Here is a 27640-nt window from a genome sequence, read left to right as displayed (position 1 = left end):
TTTTTTTGCTGTTGTTTGATGTTTGAGTGGTTCTTTTTTAGTCACACCATATCTTTACGCTTTCTTCTGCAGTTCTGGCAGAAGAATTAGCACCACCCCACTACTTATCTTTGTGAACCAATCCTTTAAAATATTACAGTCATGGATAGAAACATGCATATATTCACATTTTATTTAGCAGATTTTCTGAAAACCCAGTATAAATATATGATACATTCGGATGAAAACCCACCAACTGCTACTGACAACACTTTTTCAACAATGGTACCTCAAAATCTAGATTTTACCACACATGAAGCTATGTAAGCTTTAGATTTAAAATGTTCAAGAAGGGTCTTAAAGGCTGCCAAGAAATATTTCTAAGTTTAGCATACTGAAAACTAAGTACATCATAGCTGAGATACCTACACTTTGATTCTGATGTCATGGAAAAGTCTTACTAAGACACTAAATAAATGTGTACATGTAACCTATGGTGCCACAAAGTGTATTTGGTAAGAAGTGTTCTCACATAAACAACTTTTTGTACAGTTTATTGACAAATAAACATTTTAAACTTCACATTTGTGGTGTGTGTGATAAATTCTAAAAATTATTTTAATGGTCTGCACATCATCCACTGCATCTATTTGTTACAACTGAAAAACACTGAATTGGTTTCAAAAAGCATTTTAAAATTTTGAATTTTTTCTACACATCAAAAACAGAAAAAATCTCGAGATCTAGTGTGCTGCACATGTTATTCTCAATATGACCACAAGGTGGTGGATGTCCTCCAGAGCAGACCGTAAGGGGGTGGACGCTCCATGAACGTGTTTGCCTCCTCCTTCTCCTGTGTGAATAGTGTGACTGTGAGCAGGAGGCAGGGAACACTCAGTAATACAGACTGCGCTACTTTGCTTTATGCTTTTAACAGATTGTTGTTTGAGGCAGGAGGGCAGCAGGCCATGCATAGACACATAGACACATTGTGGTAGCTGAGCTACTTTTAGGAATTAAGCAAAGTTTAGTAGTTCATGTTTGCACTGCACGACAGTCTCAGTCTTTAAAAAAACAGACAGCTCTGAGACTTGTGTTTGCTTGCTCTTCATAACAGATTCCATTTTACTGTCTGATCTATTGTTGTTACTAAACATGGGGTGTTCATCATCAAGTGCTCAGACTGTTGATCAAGAGAAAAGACCAGGCACAAAGCCTGAGGAGAGCAATGGAGACACACTGGGTAAGTAAATATCCCCTGTGAGAAGTTTGACATTTTAAAAATGGAATTTATCTTTCAAACTTTGACATTTGTAACTTGATCACATGGGCATGCTTATATTTCTGAAACAGTGGACAGTAGGTGCTCTAAGTCTCGGTTACTTCCATTCAATCAGATCTTGTTAAAGGCTGTATGACTGCTGCCGGCTGGTCTGGTACACCGTGTGCTTTCTCACTCACATTCCCCTGCATAGCATACTTAAGTACCTCAAGTGTAGAATTATTCATGTTAAGTCATTTTTCATCTTTGCCCACATGTCTTTGGTGTTATTTTTACCAGCTTCTTTTTTTTTTTTTTTTTTTTTTAGAGCTTTCTGTCCACAGAGTGGTTTGATGAAAAACTTGTAATTATTTATTGATGTAATGGGACCTGAACAGGAGTTAAGTTGCACTGTATGATCATGGTCATTCTCATCCTGTTTCTGTGAAATTAAGAGAGCATTCTATTTAGGACAACATGCAAATCTTACAATAAGACAGTGTGAAAGAAAGATGGGAGTGTTTAAAAGGCTTTTGCTGCCTGAGGCAAGATTGCAATCCAACCTGTTTGCTTCCAATGTTCTGAATTGATTTCGAAAGTTTGTCAAAACCGCCAGCAGCCAAACAAAATAACTTATGTTTCATAAAATAAAAGTGACAAAGATAGTCATCCACTTATCTTCTGCAAGAAGTATGTTGCTGATGAAGTGTGTGTGATTATCATCGCCAAGATAAGAGGTGTGTGAACTGCAACGGTAAATAAGGAGAAGCTTAGAGATGGATGGTTTTTTAAGGAAAGATAAAATGTTTTAAGCTACCAAACCATTCCTCTAAGGGACAGTGAAGCACTTTTAAAAAGTTGTGCTTTTGCTGATATGCTCAATCTGTCATGGCTGTCATGGCTGTCTTGCTTTAGTTTTTCCATCTCCACGTATGTGTACGCTTTGTTCAAGCTTGTACATACACCCATCTCAAACACTGACACAGTCCATGATTGTCTATTCATTCTTATTGGCACATGGTAGCGTCATGCTAAGCACAGCTGGTTGTACACAGTGTTCCCAAGCCAGATCATTACAAACACATGCCATGACAGTCTCTGGCCTTGTTGTTTGTGTTTATGCAAATATTTGATTGAGGAAAAATTTGAACTACATTTTTGAGCAAGTAGCCTAAAAAGTTTGATACGATTACTCTGCCTGGTATAGCTCCTTTGTGTTCATGTACAGAATGTTCCATTCCCTCTCTCACACTGTATGATGCTTGTGTCAGGGCTTTGTTTCTCCAGGCAGCCAGCTTTAGTCACCTGGAGAAGCTCGGGTCCCTTTCCAGACTCTTACATCACCCCGGCAAGAAAATCAGTTATTGTACTCTACCCCAGGCAGACTTCTCTAAATATGGCTGAATGAGTGAGGTTTTAATTAATACAGTACACTGTTTGTCTAATAAACCAGTTGTATGCCATCCAAGTCACCACTGGTCCCATCCCCAGTCTGGGCCCCTGGTCTGTGTCCGGTCCCCCGTCCCCCTCCCTCTCTTCCCTGTACTTCCACCCAGCCATGACACTGTTTTGTCTGGGATCTGTGTCATCTTTGGCTGCTAAATCATTGTGACAAACAAGTCACTCATGCCTGGAGTGGCTGTATCTGTCTCGAGTCGACCAAAACAGTGACATTCACAGTTTTCAACACCTGGTCAGAACTACTATTCTAACGACAGCTTTTTTTGTTTCTCTGCTAGTGGGTGTAAAATGTATATTTCTGATTAAAAGATAAGAAATGACTGACACATGACAGCACATAATAAAAAATATGGAACAGTCAGAAGCCAGTATTATGGAATGTAGAACATCTGGAAAGAGCTGCTTTTTAACTTCTACAGTCTTCAAACAAAGGAGATGTCATTAGAAATGATTTGCTTCACTTATTTGCCTCTGTATTTTCCCACTGGCTAATTTTTATGCAAGCTGCCAAGCCATCACATTCCCTTCCACCCATCAGTCTGAGCTCTTTTAAAAGCTACTGACAGACAAATAAAATCAGGAAGCTGCAACGGCTAAACCTATCCTCCCTTTTAGCTAACTGAATCCTTCTGGTTTGTCTCACGTGGGGACAATGTCCACGCTATGTTATTGAGAGGCAGCAAGCTTTGAAATAAAAACAGATAAAAAGCATTTGTCAGGATTTTGTGGTTCCTGTGACCTGAGATTTACGATTTGTCATTTGTGTTTGGTTGGTCTGAGGCCTCTTTAGTTCCTTGTCTAATATAGCCTTATATCAGGGCTGATGGTCTGTTCACACTCACAAAAGACTGTAGAAGAGCAAAGAGGAATGAAAAATAAACAAAGTGAAGGTACCCCTTCAATACCACTTGCATTTTATTTCCTCTGAGACTTAGAGGTCCTCAGGGCTTCAATAAATCCTATTTTCAAGAACGGAAATGAAAGAATTGCTTCTTCAGCATGCATTTGCGTGCCTTATTGCTTATTCTCTTGTATTCTGCATATCCTCAAGTACAGCTCCACAGCACAACCCCTTTCCTCCCCGAGAACTGAAGACACTTTGTAATGCAAATGATAATGCACCAAGTCAGATGCTGAAACTGAGAAATTTAGTTTTTTTGAGAAGTACTTATGAAATTGATGCCAGCAACATATGGGGGGGGGAAAGTTGTTACAGGGGCATGTTTACCATGTTTTTTTTTTTTTTTAACAACACTCAAAAGATCTTGTCCAGATGGCAGCATTAAGTTATTGCAAAACTTTTGCATATCCTTCAGCACAAATTATGCTCTCACAGATGTGCAAGTTACCTAACAACAAAATAATAGTTGTTATTATTGCCCTTCAGGCATGCCTGTATTTTTATGTTAACACAACTTGTTTGCCCCATTCCAACTGTTTAAAAGATGTTGATAAGTTTAGCCTATGTCTTTCAGAAACTTGAGAAAATTTCTCTGATTCCAAATGTAATATGCTGTCTTTGTACTGTCTATGCAATCTGAAACAAAACTTGGTAACCTTGAGAAAAAGCTGGATTTGACTTAGGAATTTGAATGACTACAATTCATGGGTCCTTCTTCCTCCCTCTGTGCTGTGCTTCAGCTCTGCCTCCAAAGCCCCTCCCTGCAGGAGGCTGTCATATAAACGCAGTTTAGTAACAGCAGCTGCATTAGATGTGGCAGTGATTGCCATTGTTATAGACTCCTCCTGGCTCTGATTGTTTTTCACTCAGGTATATTCACTTCTTGCAAATCACACGAGAGGCACTTGGAAGAGCCAGAGGAGCCTGATTGTTGTTGTTTTTTTTGTTTTTTTTTCAAAGATTACCTTGTGTTACTGTTAGGGTGCAGTCACAGTTTGAGCAGGTGACAAAAGTAACCAAATTCTACTATCAATTATTAATTCGATTTTTTTTTTTTACTATATCTCTGAAGTACCGAGAGATGACATTTGTTGCGATTTAGTGATATGTGAATAAAATTTAATTTAATTGAATTTTACTCAGTATCAACTTTTTTGAGAAGGCTGTAGGTTTCATGTGTTTGGTAAATTGAAATATTTCTCACGTTTATCCAAATACGTATGAATATATAGTTTATGTAGAATTGTGTAAATATGAATTTTGAAAACTTGACAGCAGATTTTATTCCCTTAGTTTTGGAAAAAGTGTTTAAAGAAAAAACTCAGAGGAAAACATAAAATATATTGCAATATGTTTGGATGAATAAGTATTCACAAATGTGGTAACCTATTAACGGAATTAAGCCCTTCTTAAAACTGTTATATTGAATGACACTGTCAGTGTCACCATCATTGTTACACAAAGCACATTGAGTTGCCTGTGGTATGAAATGCGATATATAAATAAAGATTGATTGAGATTGATTGACATCAACTGGACATCACTAACTGAGTGGACTGTCATTTGATAAGTGCAGGATGCTTACAAGTTGTATATACTTATTTCTTTTGTCATCTTTGTTTTGACAGCCATCAAAAATGGCATCATTGCAGAAGATGCAAAAACCATCGAGGACCAGATGCAGCTGCCTGTGCAGACTGCCTTACCAGATGATCTTCAACCAGGAACTGGAGATGAGACGGAGGCAGTCTTAGTGGCCCTGGAGGCTCAGGAGGATCTTGGCTCAGGGGAAGACCTCCTAGCAGAGCCACAGCTAGAACCTGCTGCTTGTGAGGAACCAGCACAAGAGGCTATAGCCTCTGCTCCAGCAGAGGACTCTGGTGAGCCTATAGATGCTGTGGCAGTGGTTGAGGATGTACCTCCAGTGGAGGCACAAGCTTCTGTTGAAACCGTGCAGGACGAGGCCCCTCCTGTGGTCGAAGTCCTAGTTGAGGCCATGGAAGAAGCCCCTATTAAATCAGTTGAAGGAGTAAAGGCAGAGGCCCCTGATGTTGCAGAGGAAGTGGTCCCTGAACCATCTGTTGAACCAGTTGTATCTGAGCTAGTGGTGGCCCCAGTAGCTGTACAGGAGGCTGTAGCTGAGGCTGTTGAGGCCCCTGTTGAAGTGGCTGCCGAGGTCCCAGATTTAGCAGTTGCTGAAGCTCCCGTTGAAGCTGCTGCTGAAGCTCCCGTTGAAGCTCCCGTTGAAGCTGCTGCTGAAGCTCCCGTTGAAGCTCCCGTTGAAGCTGCTGCTGAAGCTCCCGTTGAAGCTCCCGTTGAAGCTGCTGCTGAAGCTCCTGTTGAAGCTCCTGTTGAAGCTCCCGTTGAAGCCGCTGCTGAAGCTCCTGTTGAAGCTCCCGTTGAAGCAGCAGCTGAACCTACAGTTGAAGAGTCTGCACCTGTAGAGGCAGAAGCCCTGCTTGACAATTCTGCACCAGAGACCACCTCAGAAACACAGATTGATGTTTCAAAAAATGCACCAAATGAGTCCTCAGCACCTGGTGTAGTTTCAGTGTCAGTTGAACCTGCAGCACCAGCTCAACCCTCAGTTCTCGAAGATGCTGTAGAGCCTGTAATAGACACTGCTATTGCTGCAGCATGTGTTCCAGAGATGCCTCCATTATCTCCTGTTACAGTATCTGCCCAGGCTGACCCTCATCCTGCCACTGAGGTGGCAACAGAGGCCCCTACAGCCCCTGCTGTGACTACCCTACCAGCAGAGGTCACACCTGGCCTGGCTACAGAAGCGGAATCAGCTGCTGAACTGAGCCAGAATGCAGAAGTTCCAGCACCTGCACCAAGTGTTTCAGAAACTCAGACAGAAGAAGTACCAGAGGCTCCATCAGGAAGTGTGACATCAGAGCCTGCTGCAGACAGTGCACTTCCATTAGAAGCTCCTGAACCTTCATCAGATGGTATGAAAAACTAACACACATTGATTACCCTTTTTTCCATTCCTTTAAAAAATTTACAGGAAAAAAAACATTTGCTTTCAAGTTCTTTCCACGACAAAATGTATTTTAGGTAGGTATTTAGCCACTTAAAGTACACTTTTGTCCTACTGCACAAGTGAGAGTTTACACACTTTAATATTGCAAGGTGACATTTCCTTCACAATAAAACAGCAGGAGGATAACAACAGCATAATTTTAGTGTTTGATTGGTGCCGCTGTGTCGGAGTCTTAAGAAAGTTCATGACAGATTTTCTTGCTCAGCTGATTTAGGCAATTGGACACAGAATTATTTATTTGACAACCTTGTCATGCCAACTTAAACAAGAGATGCTTATTCAGGAGACAGTTTTTGGGTGGAGGTCACATACAGCAGCATCGCCACTGGCTTAAATAGTCAGGCTTAATCTGTGAGAGCACATGTTTGAAGCTAAGCATGTACAAACAGGCAGAGAAAGGTGAGCGGGGAGAAACAGGTGAGGAAAGGCAGACCCATTAATGTGCAACAAATCCTGCTGACATTCAGATAAGCAACGCATGCTCCTTTGCATGTCCAAACCATCCTCTTGCCTCACATTTTACCAGAGACCACGATTTGGAAACAAAACAATAAATCCAATACATCATTTTAGAAACTCTGAGGTCTTAAAGAACTGCTCTTCAACTGCTTCTGTGCTGAGGCTGACGGACTGAACGGGGTATTGTTGGACCTTCAGGCTAAACAGATAGCACAGTATGAGAAACAAAAGGCAGCAACACACCCTCGGTAAGAAGGCTTCTCTTGAGCATGTTGATTACAGCACAAGCACATTATCAGAACAACAGCTCCACTCAGACAACTCTCACTCATTGTATTCTATTGTGAACTGTCTATAGACTAATCATGCCCTGCTGCACGATTAGTATGTACATGCAACTATGTGAATTCTCTTTGCAGGGCTCATTTCGTAAAAAGTTGTTATTGCCTTTTACTTACTTCCCACCCCTAAAACTTAAAGACATCATAATCAGGTTCAAACATAGATTAAAGTTAAAGATTAAAATTAGATGCATCAGATATAGTGAGAAAATGTGTATCCATATTAGTGTGCTGGATCTTCACAGTAACATGTCAAATTTCTTCAGTTGTCCTCTATAAAAGAGAGCTAATGGTTTGCAGTATATTGCCTTTACCCGCCTTTTTACTCTGAGAACATGTTGTACTTTTTGGGCAGCGACACCCCTTCATACAGTACATACAGAATACAGGTCTGGTAAGGAAGACGGTGTGTACTGCGTAACTTTTGCGGAGCCCTTTTCTTTTCTACCTCTCTGTCTCTCACTTTCTGGAGGCATGTGTGTATGTGCCGTCTCGTGTGAGTCTGTGTGTTATAGTAAATCATTAGTAAACCAGTTTAGGAGACCTAGTTGGGGTTTAGAAGGAATATTAGCTCTGCAATTCTTTCCTAAGGGCCGCTGTGACAGTTTAGTTGTCAACATGGTGATTGTTAAGTCATGTCAAACTGAGCCATCAGTGTGGTAAATCTAGAATGTGGCTATACACTGAAATAAAATGTCATATTGATTTAATGTGTGTGTTTGTGTGCATGCAGTGGCATCTGCAAATGAGGCATCTCCAGATACAGAGAGTGAGAAAGCCAAAAAGGAGGACTAACTTGGTAAGCTGCCAGAACTTTCACCCAATACAAACGCCCCAGGATCAGACACACTTGAGTTTAATGCCTGTTAAAGTCGAACATGTCAACAAGATGTCTTTTTTGATGCTTTGATATTATCTTCTTTTTCTTTCAGGGAGAGGAGATTCATCGATATTACAAAGACCCAAAACTACCTTTTAAGACAACTGGAAGAAAAACAAGATGAAGCAAAAGAGGAAGAGAAAAGAAAAGAAATTGCTTAACTTTCAGTACTGTCTCATCAGCACTCACAAAACCGTACATTCGTTAATATTCAACGTGCCTTAATATTGTTTTCTTTCGGGAAAGATCAGGATTTTTCTTACATTTGTCGATAAACCTTTTGCAGTGGAAGAGGAATTTTTCTATTGGGACATCAAATGCTTGGAGCCACACATAGGCCTTTACACCAAAAGTGCGACAAAAGCACTTAGTGATATGTGATATGAGGATGCAATACTCTGTGAAATCTGTGAGCTCATGTTAAAGAGACTGTTGACTGTTTCAGAGACTATACTAGCGGGGTGTTGAAATGTAGGGAGGGATGCTTTCAGGAGAAGCTTGAGAATTTATCGTAGCATCTTCTAAGGAAAAAAAGCCAAACATGACTGTGAATAATATAATGCAAAGATTGCAAAGTGACAAGAATACCAAACTGGGGAGGTGAATAACTCTCTGTCTCGGTGACCGAGGTCACACTGTTAGCCTTATTTTACTTTACCTATACTGATTGTTTGTACAAGTTGAACATTTGGAAAAAAAAAAAAATATCAAAAATGTTTACACATTATTTAATAGTAGCCTTTCTCAGAAAGCTATTTGTATTAATAGGAACACTATGTTTTAAATAAGACAGTGTACAGTGTGATATATTTCATCGGTTTACAATAAAAATACAATAAATGATCAAAATTACTGGCATGTTGTTGTGATGTTTCATAAAGCCATCTACTACAGCTGTACTGTAGCTGCCAGATGTTCAGAAACTTATCTTCCATGACAATAAAAGCCAGTCCAACGTTAATTTAGAGATATAATCAGGCAATACTGATGTCATATGCTTGTACGATGCATGTGTAGCACAGTCATAGATCACCTTGTTGAAGTTATATTTAGCTTTTTAAATGTGTTAAAAGATGTAAAGAACATATAAAATGATTTTAATTGCATTTGATATAATGGATGTTGTGGGAACATTGTAATTTTCATTCTGTTTCTTTCTCTGTAATATATTGCTTACCTGAACTTTGGCTATAATTCTGCTAATCTCTTAGTGTACAGAATAAAGATTTACTCACTAATGACTGATGTTTTATTCCAGAAGTAGTACTGTATTTCATTTGGCAACTACAATTATAATTATTTTTTCATTAATCTGTCTCACGGGAACTTGAAAAGTAATCCTTGGAAATTCAAATTAACAGTGACATTAAGTGCAAAAAACGTGCTTTGGCTCAAGCACACATAATTCAAACTGAATCAGACTTTTGCATAAAAGCTGCCGGAGCTACTATTTTTTTCTAACACTGATAAACACCTATTAAACACCAAACCATAGAAACAGTGGAGCGAGTGAGCACCAGAGTGAAAACATAAATGTTTCTGAATATTATTTAAGAGGCAAATGGAACAACAAATGCTGTTAGACAATCACTGTGCTGTGTAGACACAGCAAAACCACACTTAAGGTGTTTACCTGATACAAACAGGAGGAGAAAAATCAGGCAATGTAATGTTGTGAGGGAATGCAAGCCAAGTTTAGTCAGCATCGATAAGGACTTCTTCAAAATATGCACAGTAACAAGGGTTACGCTAGAGTTTAATGCTAAATTTAAAGAGAAAATAATATCTTTCATGAACTCTCCATGCTCTTGTAATCTGATCTACTTTAAACCACCACTGCTGCATAGGCCTAAGATCATCAACACATATCCACTGAGGAAAACTGAGAGGCTGAAGAAGACTAAGCCACAAAAGGTTTGCTAGTTTATTCAGCTACAGGTACTTTTATCAATGTCAAGAAAAAACAAACAAACAAACAAACAAAAACACCACACTATAGGAATGTATTATAGGAAACAATTTATTGCTTTTTTTTGCTGATCATCAATAATGAAAGAAAATATACATACTGTCATGAGTATGACTGGTGTAACTCAAGCCAACAAACAAGCTTAGATACTTAACTGTTGTGAGTGAAATGTGAGCAGCAGGAGATGAAAACGCAGCGTTGTCTCCAAACAAGTCTCATCAATGTTAATGAGAAGAGAAAGTGCTCCCAGCCTGACTGCTGCTAGACTGACAGATGACCCACTATTTATTTATAACAACAAAAATCATCTAATGGCCTTCAAAATATAATCTATCAACAATAAGATTCCATTAGCTTGTTTTTAATCAGTTCTTGTTTGCCCTACAAAACAATATAGCTGATTCAGATTTTCTGCAGCAGTGCAGTTTTTATTGTTTGATAGATGTGCTTGTTAAGAAGCATCGGTCAGAGGGCCCAAAACAGCAACAGCTTCGATCTCAACCAGTCCACCCTGGAGACACACAACACAGTGCAGATGACGGCTTTCAGTTTGGATAAAATGATCACAGAATCGGAGAAGAAGAGCAAAAATCTTTGTCTAGTACTCACTTTGGGGAGAGCAGCAACCTGGTAAGCAGCTCTGGCTGGGAAGTTGGCACTGAAAACTACAGAGAACATTTAAACACACTCACCATGAATGATTCAGACGCACGGATCATTTTTGCTGACCAGTCAAAATGCAAACCAGTCAGTAGTTAAACATACACAATGTTGGTCTTAACCTATGAATCCGTCATAATTCACAGTTTTTAATCTGCAAAGTATTCATATCAAAATCTTGTTCTCCATTTCCTATCACCCAATGATTGATGGCGAAAGCACCTACAAAACTCTCACTAGCTTGTGCTATCTCATTAGAACAAAATACTACTACAGGACATATAAGGGGAGATGCACAGCAATTAAGCCACAGTAACAATGACACATTAACTGGCATGCACTGACCGCACTTCACTGACATCTCTTTCATTCTCAGAATGACACTGTTATCAGCAGAACTTAAAGTGTTGTTATTTCTTTGGTTTCGTAAGTGTTTTGGTCTCTTGTGATACCAGCATGGCGCCACTCAACTTCATTCATACCTAAATTCTAAATCAACCAGAAAAAGTGAAAATACCTATGGCAAACAAACACCACGCCATAAATTAAAGTGAAGTGAAGCCATCTATCCATCTATGGGGGCAGTCGATTTTCCTTCAAGGCTTTATATTCTGAACCACTCTTGGGTGCTTGGAGTTTAAATCTTGTACCACACGCTCCCCATAGGTGAAGGCAGCATTTTACTGCTTTTTCCTTGTCAGTCATTTTCCCCCTCCAAAGATCAAAGAATTTAATGACAATTAAAAATGCTCCTATTATCACAACTTAATTGACAGTGAAATTAGATTAAGCTTAATCCACTGGCAACAGGAGCTCAGGTTTCACTCTGCAAAGTAACCCAGCAAGTGTTAATAGTCCCTGTACATTTCTTTTATCAAAGAAAATTACATTACATTACTGTTTGAATGATTGTTTCATATATATGCATGCTCTGGACCTTGCTTGGCATATTCAGAATATTTAGTAACAAATGCACAGATAACTCTCGATTAGAGGCAAGGATTGGGCAGGTTTTAAGTGTATACTGTTGTCTGCAAATAAAAGGGTGTGTTCAGAAGCAACCAAGCGGAGTGATATTACTTATCGAGGCTGTGCTGCCACCCAGTGGCTAACTTTGTACTACAAGATGAAAGCAATGAGCTTTTGCTGAGTAGTCAAGAGTTTAGTCTATCATTAAGACAGGCTAGTTTCAGATGCATTGCAATATGATTGAGTACGATACTTACACTGCTTGTAAACAGAATTGACATCGGCGAAGTCGTTTATGTCAGCTAAGAGCACTGTGGTTTTGACAACTGCAGAAAATCAAAATAAAATGCATGACTTGATCTGAAATAAAGCAAAAGGTAGTCAACATACATACATAATACTAATCTATTGATCACCAGAGATTGTTTTTTTTCCCTCACCATTTTCATAACCGCATCCAGCAACTTTAAGGATTTCACCCATATTCACAAGAGCCTGAAAAAAAACAAAGAGGTTTAACAACTCAATGTACAGCACAGTGCATAGCACTTCAAATGTTTAGATTCTAATCATCATACACTGCGAAGTATATCTGACCAATCCTTGATCAATTCCACAGCTTGACAGTGTGCTCAAACATGCAGTCAGAATTGTGTAGAACTACAACAGATGGTGGAGCCCTGACCCAACCCTGAACTCTGTATCTTGATGAAGTGCAAATGCACCTGTAACTGGTCGTAAAGGCAAACTGTGCTCATGGGATATGCTGATATTTATTTATGTTTACCTATCAACTGCACATTGTATATAGTTATTGAGTAAAAATAAAATAAAAACAAACATCAACACAACTCTTTTTAAAAAGTCTCTCACTGTTCTTCCTTGCTTCCGATTTTGCACAGAAGGTCTTCTGTACTCATTTATCTTGACTTTGAATTGTGAGACTGATTAATTTACTTCCAAATAATACATTTATAACCACTTTTCTTTTTTTTTTTAAGTTTTGGTCATGAGAAACTTAAAAGGGAAAAACAGGAACTTAAAGTACCACAGTCCCTTTCAATTGTTGTGGTGCCACACGTTTATGAATGACTGAATGATGGCGGTCACTTGTGTCGTAAAGTGTCACCTGTTTGGTTTGAGCCTGAACCCCCCCTTCCACCAGCTGTCCACTGGCAGGCTCCATCCCCAGCTGTCCTGAGACATACATGGTCCGATCCACCACCACTGCTTGGCTGGAAAAAACACAAACAGGATCTAAGAGTTACCTGTTAGACAGACTGAAATCTTCTCATCCTCTCTGGTGATTTTAGCTGCAGAAATAGAGAAGCAAGCACATTCAATTACTAGATAGAGAAAAAAAACTGGACTTAAACCTGTTAGTGTTTAACAGAGCGATTTCAAAGATTCTCGTGTTTAATCGGTTATCTATTAAGAATAGCTATGTGTGCCCTTCTGATCAAATGTCGGTTTCACTTTATTTTCAGAATCAGAATCAGAAAAAACTTTATTTATCCCCGAAGGGCAATTAGAAGGGCGAAGAGCGGTACATTAAAAGAAGAGCAAGAAAATGGAATCACAAACAAAATAAAAACACAAAAGGGGGTGACAAAAAATAAATAAACAAAATATTTAGCAAATAAAAACAATAATAAAATAAAATAAGGCGTCGATAAAATTAAAATGACTATTTGATTAAAGTGATATTGTAGTTAAAGTGTCAAGGTGATATTGTAATATTGCACATCAGGACATGAGATATTGCACTAAAGTGCAAATGCGTGCAAATGTTTAAAATGCTCATCAAGGAGCTACCATATGGAACTTCACCTGGAGACACGCCGTATCCTAAAAACTACAAGCACAAACCTGTTGTTCCTAATAGTTCAAGCTTTCAAAATCGAAAACAGTGCAAAATCCAAAGACCTGAACTTTGCTCCTGAAATGTGCATGTGCACCCCACCGCCTCCCCAACAATGAAACAAGCGAACTACACCGTATACTCAGAAATGTACTGTAATCAACTTTAAAATAAAAAAAGCGGATAGATGTTCAATACACCAGTTCCCGCTTGTCATGTGGTCCGAACGTAAGTAATTGGTGTACATCAGCTGTTAAGTTGAACACTGATTCATCAAAACAATTCTCACCTGTATGGGCCGATAGCAGCAGGGGCTTTAGTCGTGCTGACAATTCTTCTGACTAGTGTAGCCATGTTACTCAGATTATACGGATCCAAGAGTGAGAGAAAACAGAGCAAAAAACGTTCACCAGAGCTGCAAAGTGAAGACACGTCACAGCACAAGGACGTTCGGCTCGCTTTACCGTAAACTATACAGTGATGGCGCAAAAATATGTTTCCTCTTGGTACTTTATTTATTTCGGTCTTTAAATGCAGATATGAAAAAGTTTTTATATCAAGTTTAGAGAAAAGGCGAAAAACTGTGACATTACCTTAAAAGAAAAGGTTCTTATTATGACGGTGTATTTTTGTTGCGACAGTATTCTACACATGCTGCTAACACGACATATCCGGAAGCAAACCGGGCGCAGACTAGCATGAGGGGAACTCACATGGTAGCCAACTGTGAGGAGAGAAGACGCCTACATTTGGAGTGAAGTGTCTGACAAACATTCGCAACCTGGGAAATTTCGAGGTAATTCTGCTAAAGGAAACGTTTGTGTACCCGTTGCGTTAATATGTTTGTGTTTTGTCAGTCACACGGACACCAACTTTAAGGGAGATAACTTTGCTAGCAGGCTAACGGTCATGCAATTGTTTTGAAATGTCAGCGTTTCGTTTAGCAAACGACCATAGCGGTGCCTTCTCGTTTTCCACAGAAAATGTCTGCAGCTAAAGTCAAAATGCGAGAGAAGAAGATGAAGAATCAGCCCGCCAGTGTGCAGTATCCATCTTCGCCTCTTAACGTGGAGAGAGGCGCTCGGAGCGGGGGGAACACTTCTGTCCCAGGTACACCATCCTCACTGTCTGTCTTCTTTCTATGGCGTCATCTCTGCTGCTTGGTCATCAGGGCTGCAGACTGTCTGCCATCCCTTACCAGACAGGAATGAAAGGTTCAGGAGCGTCTGTGTCTCTATGGTGAATATAGGAATGACTAAATCTATGCAAGGGCAAAGATCCCTGTCAGGTGCTACATTAGTGTAATTTAGTTGATCCCATTCTTCCTGTGCCAGCAGGACAAATGACCGGCGAGTTCATCTTAAGACTGCTAGCTTGCTATTAATGGCCTGAAGCAAAATCACTGACAAAACTATATTCCTGCAGGTGATTCATCTGATGTGCACCACTCCTCAGAAAGGCAGATGAAACCTCCCCACAGGAGTGGATGGGTCCGTGGTCATCATAAAGATGGTGGTGGTTACGCCAAAGAGATGCCCAAGTACATCCCTGGTAAAGACATAGTCTTCCTCATGCAAATTCACTCTGAAGTGCAGTGTATTGTGCTCGGTGACACATTTTTATACATCCCTTACTCGTTTTCCAGTTTTCAAAACTTTTGCTGTTGAGTTCCATCTTTCATCATATTTATTCTGTTTTACGCTATTGTAGCCAATACTGTTGGTATTTGAATAGCCATAGCTTTCATGTGGTGGTGAGCTCATTTGTTTTGCCCTCTCAGGTAAACAAATAATTTAACAAAGGATGTAGAGAGTCACAGAATGGAAGAACCTAACCGTGAGCTTGCTCCCTAACCACAAATGGAGTGTCAGATTCACTAGATTGATGTTTGAAATTAGATCTATCCATCTTTTTCCTCCTCACCCAGCTGGAGCTTTCTCCAGGGCAAGAGCTGCAGAGGTGAGTGCCATGCTGAGAGCAGTCAGCAAGACAACAGGCAGCAGCCAAGTGTTTCAGGCTTTGCCTAAACACATGAGAAGACGGGCCATGAGCCACAATACCAAGCGGCTTCCTCGCAGACTGAGAGACGTAGCCAACAGAATGGTAATTTTCAAACTTTTTTTTTTTTTTTCTAGGATTTAGGATTTCTTGTTCCACATACAAATTCTCCCACTCTGAGTAGCTCTCGGTTGCTCACTGAAATATGTGTTCTTCCACCAGCGGGAGAAGAGCCTTCAGGCTAGCCCTAAGAAGAAAAAGGAACTGGCGAAGAGTAAAAGCCGCAAGGCTCGCCGGCGGCATGGGAACCTGCTGCTGGAGTTCAACCGCAGGCAACGGAAAAACATTTGGCTGGAGACACACATTTGGCACGCCAAGCGCTTCCACATGGCTAAAAAGTGGGGTTACTGTCTCGGGGACAGGCCCACATACAAATGCTACCGGCCATGCTACAGAGCAATGAGCAGCCACTGCCTTCTACAGGTAAGCACACAAATCAAGTGTGGGTTTTATGCTTTAGTTACAGGACCTGAAGGGATATCACTGGTGGAAAAACTGGGCTTAACCTTTCTGATTATGTCTACTCAGGACCTTTCTTATTACTGCTGTATAGAGCTACAAGGACAGGAAGGCCAGCTGTTGGCTGCTCTGTCACAGCTGACCAGTAAAGAAGCAGGTGAGTGCAAATACATTTGTTTTTTTTTTCCTCTGTGAACTCCTTTTCTTTTGGGGTCTAAGTTTCTATGATTTGTTTCAGTCTAGAGTTAAAAGCTCTGATTTGTGTTCACAGGGCCTACATTTGCTGCAGCCCTGTGTCTGTCAGGGTGCAGACAGGGCAGTGTTACAGTGTACAGAGCAGGATGGTACCCCTCACAGCCTCTGGGCCCTGTCACCTTCCTCTGGAGACCCCGAATCCAAGGTTCAACTCATAGGCAGCTGTGGATCTGGGCTCATCCAACTCTTAAGCAGGTGTGATGAGTTTTAAAACTAATAGTTACTTGTTTTGGAATTTTAGCAGTTATTAGTCAATCAAGAGTAAATCACAGGAGGGCTGTTCATTCAAGATGCTGTTCAATCTTTCCAGGATCTTCTCCCTGAATTACAAAGTGTGTGCCAGTGTTGTGAGGCTGTAGTACTCCCAGTTGTACCACCTGCAGAAGCTCATCCCAACTTACAAACAGAGCCTGAAAACACCTCTGAAGCCAACCTGATACTTGGAACAAAGAGAAAACGGGGCGGTAAAGATATCGGCGGACCTCCTGCAAAGAAGATCCTGGGAGATGGAACCAGATTACCTGGTACCCCAGTTAGCTGGAAGTCCAGCTCAACTGGAATAGTCATCAAGTTAGTGAAGTGTCCAACTTTGGCTCTGAAACTAAATAAGTACACTTTTAGTTGTACAATTTAGAAGAATAAGTTTCCAGATAATGATTGATTCTTTTATTCACTTTTTTTTTGTTGCAGCGATCTCACAATGGAGATTATTCGCTACCGCCTGATTGGGCCTCAGTCGCATTCTGTGCTGGTGGAAACTTTGGAAGCAGCTATGCACTGTGATGTAAGCACTGTGGTGTTTTAACTTGAGCAGTCTGAAAATAATTAGCTTTTCACACATTGAATAATTCTGATTTTCTTTTTGTTTTGTTTTCCAGGAAGTGAACAAGTCCCAGCCTCCTTCCCTCTGGTGGCCTCAGCACTGCAAAGATGAGAGCATGATGGCTCTGCATCAACAACAAACGGATGTCTTTCACACACTGAAAGGTTTGTTTTTTCTGTTTTTCTTTTTTTTTTCCCCTCCTTTGTACTTGTGCCAGCATGTTCATTGTGCGTTTATGCTGGTCTGTGTGATTTATCCAGGCATCTACTCAACCGGAGAGCTCCCCCCAGGCACTGTGCTTGGGCTGACAGTGGATGACCCCAGGCTGACTTTACCAACAAAGAAGGTTAAAGCTTTGCCCTGTGTAAACCAGGCCCAAGGTAAAATCTGACCTTCTAGAAAGACGATGCAGGGGGAAGTTGGTTTAAAGAACCTAAATGTACTTTTTAACATACATTTACATCATACAGTATGTAAGCAGGGATGTAACCTTTCTCGGACCCCAATTGAAAACTGACTATTCAGTAAGAGAAAAGAAGTGTAGCTCATCACAGAATCAGTCTGTTGGTTCCAGTCCTGAGGTTGTCGCACTGAGTACGTATCTGGTTCTGTGCTCCGGGGGGGCCTCTGCCTGGCCATGCAGATGTTCCAGGTTCGAATCCTGGCAGGACCCTGTACTCCAAACACATCCTCAGTGACTGAGAACAGTTGATTGATTTAAAGGGAACTATTTAGAAGAGAAAGTGTGCTTAACAAATAACGCAAGGCCAAGGAAAATGTGGTTGAACCGCAAAATAAAATACTACTTATTTTCATGCATGTTACCTATTATAACTATATTCTCATTGCTCACACGTTCCTCTTTTTGGGGCTGTGGGGTAGAAGAACACAACTTAATTTTTTTCCCCTAAAAGGTATCCTGCATTTTAAGATATTTGATTGTATACATGGAGCAGGGTAGTTCAGGGATTAGCATTACTGCCTCATGACATGAATGTCCTAGATTTGAGCCTTCTAACTGGCTGTGTGGAGTTTGCATGTGCTCCCTTAGCCAACATTTGTCTTCTCCATGTTCTCTGGTTCCTTCCTGCAGCTAAAAAGCATGTCAGGTTAACTCGAAGGTATGAGTGTGCTGATGCGCTCCTGTCCGTCTTTGTTAGTCCTGTGATGGACTGGTGCTCTGTAGAGTACTCCACCTCTTGAACAACGGCCCTGAATAAATGCATGGACACTGAACATAATTCAGTCTTATTTATATAGCACCAAATTACAACTATGTCATCTCAAACCCACTTCAAAGATTACGGTCCAGTTGAAGCCAATTAGAATCCAGTTCACTCGAATACAGTCATAATCAAATTAAATTCCAAATTGGTCCAATTCATACAGAACTAATTAAAATTGTCTAGCTAAGGGAACAAGGAGATTGCATGGACACTTCTCTTCGATCCAATCCCCTCCATCCTCAGCGTGCACAATGAGAGAAAAAAACTCAACCAGCTGGGGTTTGAGAGGACAGGAAAGAGGGGACAACAATCACCATAACACCAGACCAGGAATACCTACTGAGAAAGAGAAACACAAGTTAATGACAACAATAATGTTATGTATACATAAAGAGTAAAGAGAGCAGGGTGAGGAAATTACTGTCTGCTTCCCAGACGTAAACTGGCAGCTGGTTCCACAGAGGTGCCTGATAACTGAAGGCTCTGCCTCCCATTCTACTTTTAGAAACTCTGGGAACCTCAAGTAAACCTGCAGTCTGAGAGAGAAGTGCTCTCCACTTACAGTTCTACAATCTTAATTTATATCATTAGAAAAAAATCACATGTGTGTAGAATCAATTTCCAGCAAAAGCAGTGGACCATTTAGAATATCTTACACCCTAGGACTCTTTTTTTTTTCGTGTGTTGACCATCTGAATTTGTTCTTATGTGAGGGGATGCGCTTTCCCACATGATTTATGAAGCAAGCATCAACAGCTGTAAGCGTCAGAATAATGAGGACTGGCTTTAGAATAGCAAGGAAAATTCTGTAATCCCAAGATGGGGAAAGTTATTTACACCTCAGGCCAAAGCAATCTTTTTTTTCTTTCTTTTTTTTCTTCTTAATCTTTTTTTCACAGCTCTGTATTCTTCCTCAGCCTTTGACTTTGCAACCACACCAGAGGATGATATTTGTGAATTATAGACCACGTTTAGTCAAGCACATGGAGTTTCAGCAAACAGGTTAACGGTGTTATCTGGTCAATTTGATCAGTAAGACTTTTTTCCTTACAACTTTATTGACGAGAACATACAGTTGTTGGTCAGTCAATCCAATCTTGCAAGCAATAGTGGTGAAATAAATCCGGTTACTCCGTCTTCATATTGGATAATCCAGATAGGCTCTTAATAACAGGATTATAACTTTTAAAATGACCTACTAGGTATTAGATTACTAGAAACTGTTGTCCTCATTTTCAAAATTAGTAATTAAGCAAATATGGAAACAAAACTGAGTGATTGATTAATCACAGATTTCATACAAGACAGACCTAACATAAAGAACTGCCCTCCATTCTGCATGACATTTAGGATTTTCTCCTGGTTTACCTGTAAAAAGTAGATATTGGAGCATGTTAATGTTGACAAAGTTGAGTACCGTATGTTTTATTATTGAGTTACACTGGTCATTTAATAATTGGCTTCATGTTTTTCCTAACTAGTGAAGCATGCTGTGTATCTGTGTTTCTTCAGAAATTGATGAGGAGAAGAGGAGGCAGCTGATGTTACGAGGTGTTTCAGAACATTGCTGTCAGAGTTCCTTGTGGGAGCCGTCTGTCCGTGACAACGTCACCAAAAACAAGATATCTGAGCAGGTTTTTCTAAAAAAAAAAAAAAAACTAAATATTTTCTTACTATCAGAGATAGTAATAAAAAGCATCTAATTTAGTGTCTGAATTCTTTGTTTCGATTTGTCCCTTTGTCTTTGAAGCTATGCAAACATAAGCTTGGTTGTTGCATTAGTTGAAGCATTTTTCTGTGTACCGCCTAAAGGAGCTAAACCGTATGAGGAGTGAGGTGCTGGTGCCAGGCTCCAGGCTGAGCCCTGTTCCCGCACAGGGCCGAGTCCCCATTCTATTGGTTCATCAGCCTGGCAAGCAGGTGGGGAATGAGATGAGCTCCTGGGGAGCTGGATGGGACCTGCTCCTTCCTAAAGGCTGGGGCATGGCTTTTTGGGTGCCTCTGGTAGGTAGCTTGGACACTGGTATTATCTGACAGAATTTAACTTTATTATCTTTTTCTTTCTGCCAGGAGTTTTTGAACAGTTTAGTTTTGGTTATCTTAGCACTGAAAGTCAGGGTGCTTATAAACTGTGAAGTCTTGTTAAACTGAATGCAAGTACTTATGATTGTAGTGTGTTTGAGTTGGGATGGTGTAGGAAACACCTGCATGAATACACATTGAAATGGACTGAGTGGCACTTCTGGACCTTCTCTCTACCAACTCTAGCCTTTTTCACACGTGTTAAAAGCCGTTTTCGTTATACCACTGCTGTTCTTACTTGTAATTCACACATAAATGGAGGAGGAACAGCCCTGCATCGCTGTGTGAATAAGCTGTCTGATGACAGCTTAATGTGTGAAAGCACACACGAGGTGGGATTGATTTGTCTCTGTTACTATCTCCCTTGCTGGCAAAGAGGCAAAACAAGGACAGATCAAGTTTGATCTGCATCAGTCCCGGCTTTAAAATACATACACTATATTGCCAAAAGTAATTTTATGGGAATTTTTGACCATTCTTCCAGAAGCGCATTTGTGAGGTCAGACACTGATGTTGGACGAGAAGGCCTGGCTGCACAGAGTTAAGGACTCTGTGCAGGCCGGTCAAGTTCTTACATAACCAAACTCGCTCATCCATGTCTTTATGGACCTTGCTTTGTGCACTGGTGCACTGTCATGTTGGAACAGCAAAGGGCCATCCCCAAACTATCTCCATGAAGTTGGGAGCATGAAATTGTCCAAAATCTCTTGGTATGCTGAAGCATTCAAAGTTCCTTTCACTGGAACTAAGGGGCCAAGCGCAGCTCCTGGAACCCCCCCCTTCCCCCCCAAAAAACACACCATAATTCCTCCCTCCATCAAACTTTGCACTTGGCATAATGCAGTCAGAGAAGTACCGTTCTCCTGGCAACCGCCAAACCCAGACTTGTCCATCAGATTGCCAGATAGAGAAGCGTGATTCGTAATTCCAGAGAAAGCCTCTCCACTGCTCTAGAGTCCAGTGGCGGAGTGTTTTACACCACTAGATCCGACGCTTTGCATTGCCCTTAGTGATGTATGGCTTGGATGCAGCTGCTCGGCCATGGAAACCCATTCCATGAAGCTCTCTACACACTGTTCTTGAGCTAATCTGAAGGCCACATGAAGTTTGTAGCGATTGACTGCAGAAAGTTGGCGACCTCTGCGCACTATGGCGCCTCAGCATCCACATCCTCTGTCGTTTTACTTCATGGCTGAGTGGCTGTCGTTCCCAATCGCTTCCACTTCGTTATAATACCACTGAGAGTTGACTGTGGAGTATTTAGTTGCGAGGCAATTTCACGATTGGACTTGTTGCACAGTTGGCATCCTATCACGGTACCACGCTGGAATTCACTGAGCTCCTGAGAGCGACCCATTCTTTCACAAATGTTGGTAGAAGCAGTCTGCGTGCCTAGGTGCCTGCATGTATACACCTGAATTTAATTATTTGGTTGGGTGAGGGAATACTTTTAGCAATATAGTGTGTGTGTGTGTGTGTGTGAAAAGGGTTTAAGCACGCATCCATTAATACAATGGTATAGAGTTAAGGGGGCTGATAAAAGGTGAAGGAAATGTATGTATGTATGTATGTATGTATGTATGTATGTATGTATATATATGTATGTGTGTGTATATATATATATATATATATATATATATGTGTGTGTATATATATATATATATGTGTGTGTATATATATATATGTGTGTGTATATATATATATATATATATATGTATGTCATGTATTGTCTTTATTTATTTTTAACAGTTTCACTTTTCTTGGACCAGAACAGAGCAGAATTGCCTTGAAATTAACAAGTAGGCACTTGAGTTTAAGTTTTTGAAAAATCTCCCTCTTCCAGGTCTACAGAGGAGTTCGCATTGCTGGACTTAACATGAGCCTGAAACACTCCCAAAATAAAGCGGCTCCCCACTTTCCCCACGATTATCCAGACTGCCCTGCAGGCATTCGTTTTCAGGAGGAGCAAGAGGACGAGCTCCTGGACAAATTCAAAAGGTCAGCTGAAGCAGGGAGGGAACCAATATGACAATTTTTGTGGAGGATTGTTGTTATCAGATACAAAATAATAGTTTTCAGCAATGACATTATGATTGTGTCTGTAAACATTTTAACCTATGCGAACTGGTCCCAAACCAGGCATTCATTGTTCATTCTTGGCACCAACCTACTCCATTAAGTTATCATCAAAGTTTTAGTGTATCTTGTAATACGTTTCTGGAATAACTAATATGCCACTCAGTGGATAGAAAAAACAATTTTAAGATTTTGCTCAGAATGTGATGGTATGTTCTCCAATATGTATTCTACAACCATTGATAAACTTAATATTAACCTTTAAACTTGGAGGGAAATGTTTTAAGTTTGATAAACCAAAAGTTAAGTGATACAGCAAGACTATATTGGAACCATGAGGTCTGCTATGGTATTGACTGTGGTCACCTGCAAGCATGGTTGATATTCACTCATTTACAGCTTCAGTAAGAGGTGAGGTTGTCTGTTGAGGCTTTGACAGAGGGAGGCTCTCCAAATATCTGACCCCAGTTAATATCCATAATGTGGATCTTTCTCAGTATGCAGATGAGATGGTAATACATCAGCCCCTCCCAATTGTCCACCAATCAGCAGTCGTGACGTAATTGCGTAAATTGGTAGGTTTACCCTAACAGTTTGACAAGGATGTGACCTTCCAACCTCTTCCGCAGGCGTCCACCCGCCAAAAGGACCAATTACATTAAACAAGGCTGTCTGGCTCCTTTCCGTTGCTCTTGGCAACAGCTGACAGAGGAGTGGGAGCTCCTCACAAGGGAAGAAGGAGAGGTGGGGAAAGGAGATGAGCAGACCCAAAGCACAACAAAGACTGATGCTGTGCTGGAGGTGATGACATCACAAGATATCACTGTAACTAAGCCTCCAAGCTGCTTCACTGTACTGAGGTAAATGTCTCTTTGCTTTGTCATTTAATGGATTTTTATTCTCTCATTGGGAAAATATACTTCTATTCGCATTGACTTTAAATAAACCCCCCTGCAGGTTCACTCCAAGATCCTCTCAGATTTTTAGTTTAAATCCTTTTTAAATCCTACCTCAAACTATATTAATGCAGCTGACTTTTAAAGGTGCCTTGAGGGAAATGTGCACTGGTTTTGTAGCCTTAGGTTTGAGTCATCATTTTCCTGCTTTCTTCTTTTCTTTTTTTTTTATTGAGGGAAATCAGTATAGCTTTAGCCAGGCTTGATGCATAGCATCTCCAGTATATCTCACTTTCATTGTAATGTCTCTTATGAGAATACCCAAAGTACATGCAGCATTAAATTGCTGCAATACATCACAGATATTAGTAGAGGGGAAGAACTGCATCCATCCTCATGAAACCCTCTCATAAGCTTTGAGTTTATGACTAAAAAATTGGACAGATTTTTACAGTCTATTTGCTAGCTTTTTTGCTTTCAGCATGAGGAATCAAATAGGTTATTTAAGCAAATTTTTATGTCTCTCAGGGCACCTAATGGGTCCAGTGAAGAATCTTTCTTTCAGTATTAACCACCTGTTCCAAATGGTTACTGGCTATTTTATGTTTTCCAGGAATAGAAAGTCTCTGAGGCTTCTCTCTGGTTGGTGCAGACCCACGACATCAAAAGGTCAGAGGCCATGGCGTGTTGGGGAGGTGCCGCCTCTCAGCCGTTCAGCTGTGACATCTTTTCTCGCAGCACATGGAATGAGCCTGGTGTGGGTGCGTGCGTCGCTGCTGTCGAAGGGTAAACCTGAGCTACATGCCTTGCTGTGTGTGCCGTCAGCAGAGGATTTGAAGCTGCTGGGCAAAAAACAGGAAAGTAGCGGCCCTCAGGAGCCCCCACATAGAGACTACATTAAAAGCAGAATTAAACGTCAGAAGAAGGGCTCCAAGAAGGCTCCCCCTTCATCTTCTGATGCTCCTGAAGGCGAAGGATCCGACCTTCCCTCTAACAAAGAACCAGTTCCATCCAAAGAATCCAAATTATCCCCGCAGTCTTCTTCAGAAATCATCTTGGGGCTGTGGCCAGATCCTCTGCCAAGTGTCATTTCTCACTGCTCACGGGTGACTCTGGGTTGGGTCACTCAGGGTGACTTCTCCCTGTCTGTAGGTTGTGGGGAGGCTCTTGGGTTTGTCAGTGTTGCAGGGCTCCTTAATACCCTCCTCAACCAGCCAGTGGAACATAGAGGAAAACTGCTGCTGCGCAACCCCACCTCCCTGCACTACCGCTTTGCCAAGATAAACATAGAAGTGTGACTGAAACATCTTAACCTATGCAGAACTGGTCTCAAACCAGGCATTCAGCGTTAACTTAATGGAGAAGGTTGGTGCCAAGAATTATGTCCTGCGAATGCTTGAAGTTGTAGGCCATTCATTTGCTTCCATTTCTCAAAGCGATCCAAGAAAAACCTTGTGCCATGGCTTCAAATATGCGCAGAGGCAGAGCACGACTAAAAGCTACCTGGTGACATTATTGAAAATACAATTTTTGTTTGTTTATTATGCATCTGGAGGATGCTCATTGTTTCACTTGGACAGAGATACTTTTTATTTTCATACTTGTGCCTTTTTTCTTTTTTTTTTTTTTTTTTTTTAAATGGATGCTCCTAAAGGGATCAGATAAATGCTGTAAAGGAAACTTTGGTTTAGTTATTTTACACTTTTATTACTGGGTATCTAATAGGACTTCATTTGACTTATTTTATATCCCTTGATGTTTAGACTTAAAATGCTGAGTGTTTATGTTCAGGGCACTCTGTTCTTTAAAAAGTCAAGTTAGTTGGTTGGAATTACTTTCAGAAATGTAAACTAATGTACAGTCTTTGTGTTAGAGTGCCACTGCATTGAAATATTTTTTCTTTTTTTCTCAAATGAGCTAATAATGAGAAAAATCATGTACTGTTTGTGGAAAACCGTTATTGCTGGTGAACAGCTTCAGTAATGTTTCAACACTCTAAGCAGTCTAAGCACACCCACGGTTCTTAGAAGGAAATGCAGCAAACAACATGTACTTCAACTTCCATTCTTCTGATAGTTACACTAGTGCGAGCAGTGGTTTCCCACATATCCCATAATGTGTAGGTGGCAGACAAGAGTTTTGTTGCTTGGCAACACTACAGTTTGGTAGAATTTCAGTCAAGTATGTAGTTTTAGGTGAAGATGGGTGGCCAGGCTGCACACTGCACAAGTCATGTCACATTATATTTTTGAAGATGGATCTCAGTAATTCAATTGTATGTATTTAGTTAAAAAAAAAAAAATTATCAGTGTCACAAAAAACAAAACATCCACTTTAGACTTTAATTTTAAATGAAGTAAATTTACAACAGATCAACACAAACAGGTATTGAACTGCATGGACGTTTGAATCCCTCCCTCACCATTAGAGGGCAGTGCTGCACTTTTTTTGCTGCGTGATGTGAAATTCTCTCTTCAGGTTCCTGCAGCAGTTTACTGACCTCTGGGCACACAGACCATTTTGTTCAACTGATTACACATAATTCTGTTAAAGTGAAAGACATCCATCACCTTTCTGTCTTACTACTACAATGAAAATAAAAGTAGCTGCTAGTGAAGCACCTGATGTTCCTGAGAAGTTGAATCTCATTATTATTATTGACAGTGACGCACAAACAGATTTCCTTTTGAGAATAAGCAGAACTTCTCATCACATTGGACAGTGAATCTGAGACCAATGAGAGCACAAACACCGGCAGTCAGCTGGCATTGGTTTCAGTTGTTCTACTTTTTTTCTTTTCTTTTTCTTCTTACCTTTTCTATAAATGGATAGTTTTTTTTTTTTAACCCAGAAAAAGGCACAAGTGCACACACACACAATTTCACAAAATATAGCAGTCCCAACAGATGGAGCTGGTCCTATGAATCGTCTGTTTGGTCAGCTCTGTTGCACATGAGTTTGGCTGCGAGCGATCCGTATGTTTGAGTCTTTGCCTCAGGCTGCACTTTGTCTGTGTGCCTTCTCCCTGTGAACATGGACAAAACAGCTCATTAGCTGGTCCCTGCTGCGAGGGCTGCAGACATTTGCAGTCAGATGAATCCAGGGTCACACCTGCTAAACTCATTCTGTCACTTCCCGGGGTCGTTTGGGGACATATTGTTTAGTCAAGAGGCGTTTTGAAAACAAAACAAAACAAAAAACACACCAACGTACCAGGAATTCTATCCATTGCAATGAAATTGCGCTCTTGTTGCTTGATTTTCGGCCTATTCCGGGTTATCAGGAAAACTCCAAAAAAAGACAGAAAACAACTGGAAGAGAGTTTCAGGAAAGATTAAAACCACCTTCCAGTAAATTAAACATTTTGAGCAGACTGCAGTGATTGTGGCTGTATGTTTTTGAAAACTTACCCGAATAAGAACATAAAAATGTTCAGTAAAGCCAAGCCTTCAAATTCTTGGTAAAATACTATCCCTGCAAAATAAGAAATAGCACATGAAAATTGATTTTACTTCAGCAGAGTAACAACAGAGATTATCTCTAGTGCTCTGCTTTGCTTATGCAAAAATCCTTGGCATACATTTGCCGGGATATTGAGAGGAATGCTTTTTATTATTACCTGAAGGATACACAATTTTTTTTTAATTTTTTGCAACAGGAGGAAAAATGTTGCTCAAAATCACAATATTGAAGAATGTTCAGTACAAAGCATTTTCGTCTGGTTAGGTATAACTGCTGGCACAGAACAGATGATATCTTTGCTCGTCTTTTCTTTTACCTTTCACTGTGCACAAATTGCTGTCTCCATCAGCAGGTTAAAATCAAAACAGTGATTTTCTTCATTGTGAAAATAAACTAATCATAAAGGAAAAGTTCACCCACAGATGTTCTGACACTGCTGATATGATGTAAAACCAATTTGTTGTGCACTGCGGTCAATTGTAGGTTATTTGTGTGGGTGGAGAGAGGAATAGT

At 40.5% G+C, this 27640-nt stretch overlaps 4 protein-coding genes across 5 annotated transcripts in view; 2 read left to right on the top strand and 2 right to left on the bottom strand.

Moving 5' to 3' along the window:
- Positions 1 to 857: 857 nt before the first annotated feature.
- LOC142379675 (uncharacterized) lies at positions 858 to 9557 on the top strand. Its single transcript, XM_075464771.1, has 4 exons — positions 858 to 1222; positions 5231 to 6556; positions 8185 to 8250; positions 8384 to 9557. Exons 1-3 carry the CDS (start codon positions 1135 to 1137, stop codon positions 8244 to 8246), a joined length of 1476 nt encoding a protein of 491 aa, XP_075320886.1. The 5' UTR covers positions 858 to 1134; the 3' UTR covers positions 8247 to 8250; positions 8384 to 9557.
- A 776-nt stretch (positions 9558 to 10333) lies between these two features.
- On the bottom strand, positions 10334 to 14245 carry LOC142380657 (2-iminobutanoate/2-iminopropanoate deaminase-like). Its single transcript, XM_075466559.1, has 6 exons — positions 14080 to 14245; positions 13059 to 13164; positions 12370 to 12424; positions 12187 to 12255; positions 10910 to 10965; positions 10334 to 10811 (listed from the first exon to the last, which is right to left on the bottom strand). The coding sequence occupies exons 1-6, from the start codon at positions 14142 to 14144 to the stop codon at positions 10752 to 10754; spliced, it is 411 nt and encodes a 136-aa protein (XP_075322674.1). The 5' UTR covers positions 14145 to 14245; the 3' UTR covers positions 10334 to 10751.
- A 204-nt stretch (positions 14246 to 14449) lies between these two features.
- On the top strand, positions 14450 to 27455 carry pop1 (POP1 homolog, ribonuclease P/MRP subunit). Its single transcript, XM_075464790.1, has 16 exons — positions 14450 to 14586; positions 14771 to 14900; positions 15216 to 15341; positions 15718 to 15893; positions 16011 to 16271; positions 16377 to 16464; positions 16579 to 16757; positions 16873 to 17132; positions 17253 to 17346; positions 17441 to 17549; positions 17646 to 17765; positions 20124 to 20245; positions 20424 to 20615; positions 22537 to 22691; positions 23399 to 23629; positions 24279 to 27455. Exons 2-16 carry the CDS (start codon positions 14774 to 14776, stop codon positions 24961 to 24963), a joined length of 2925 nt encoding a protein of 974 aa, XP_075320905.1. The 5' UTR covers positions 14450 to 14586; positions 14771 to 14773; the 3' UTR covers positions 24964 to 27455.
- The window catches only part of nipal2 (NIPA like domain containing 2), a 24903-nt gene continuing 23256 nt past the window's right edge, over positions 25994 to 27640 (bottom strand). For both annotated transcript variants that reach the window (XM_075464791.1, XM_075464792.1), the window contains exons 10-12: positions 27076 to 27139; positions 26879 to 26976; positions 25994 to 26690 (exon numbers count right to left, since the gene is read on the bottom strand). In XM_075464791.1, coding sequence (XP_075320906.1) covers positions 26584 to 26690; positions 26879 to 26976; positions 27076 to 27139 — 269 coding nt within the window. In that variant the 3' untranslated portion in view covers positions 25994 to 26583. The remainder of the gene's footprint in view (positions 26691 to 26878; positions 26977 to 27075; positions 27140 to 27640) is intronic.

The sequence above is a fragment of the Odontesthes bonariensis genome, chromosome 5 (genome assembly GCF_027942865.1).
Source record: "Odontesthes bonariensis isolate fOdoBon6 chromosome 5, fOdoBon6.hap1, whole genome shotgun sequence".
In the NCBI taxonomy this organism is placed as follows: Eukaryota; Metazoa; Chordata; class Actinopteri; order Atheriniformes; family Atherinopsidae; genus Odontesthes; species Odontesthes bonariensis.
Note: the sequence above shows the minus strand (reverse complement) of the source record. Positions and strands in the feature narration are given on the sequence as shown.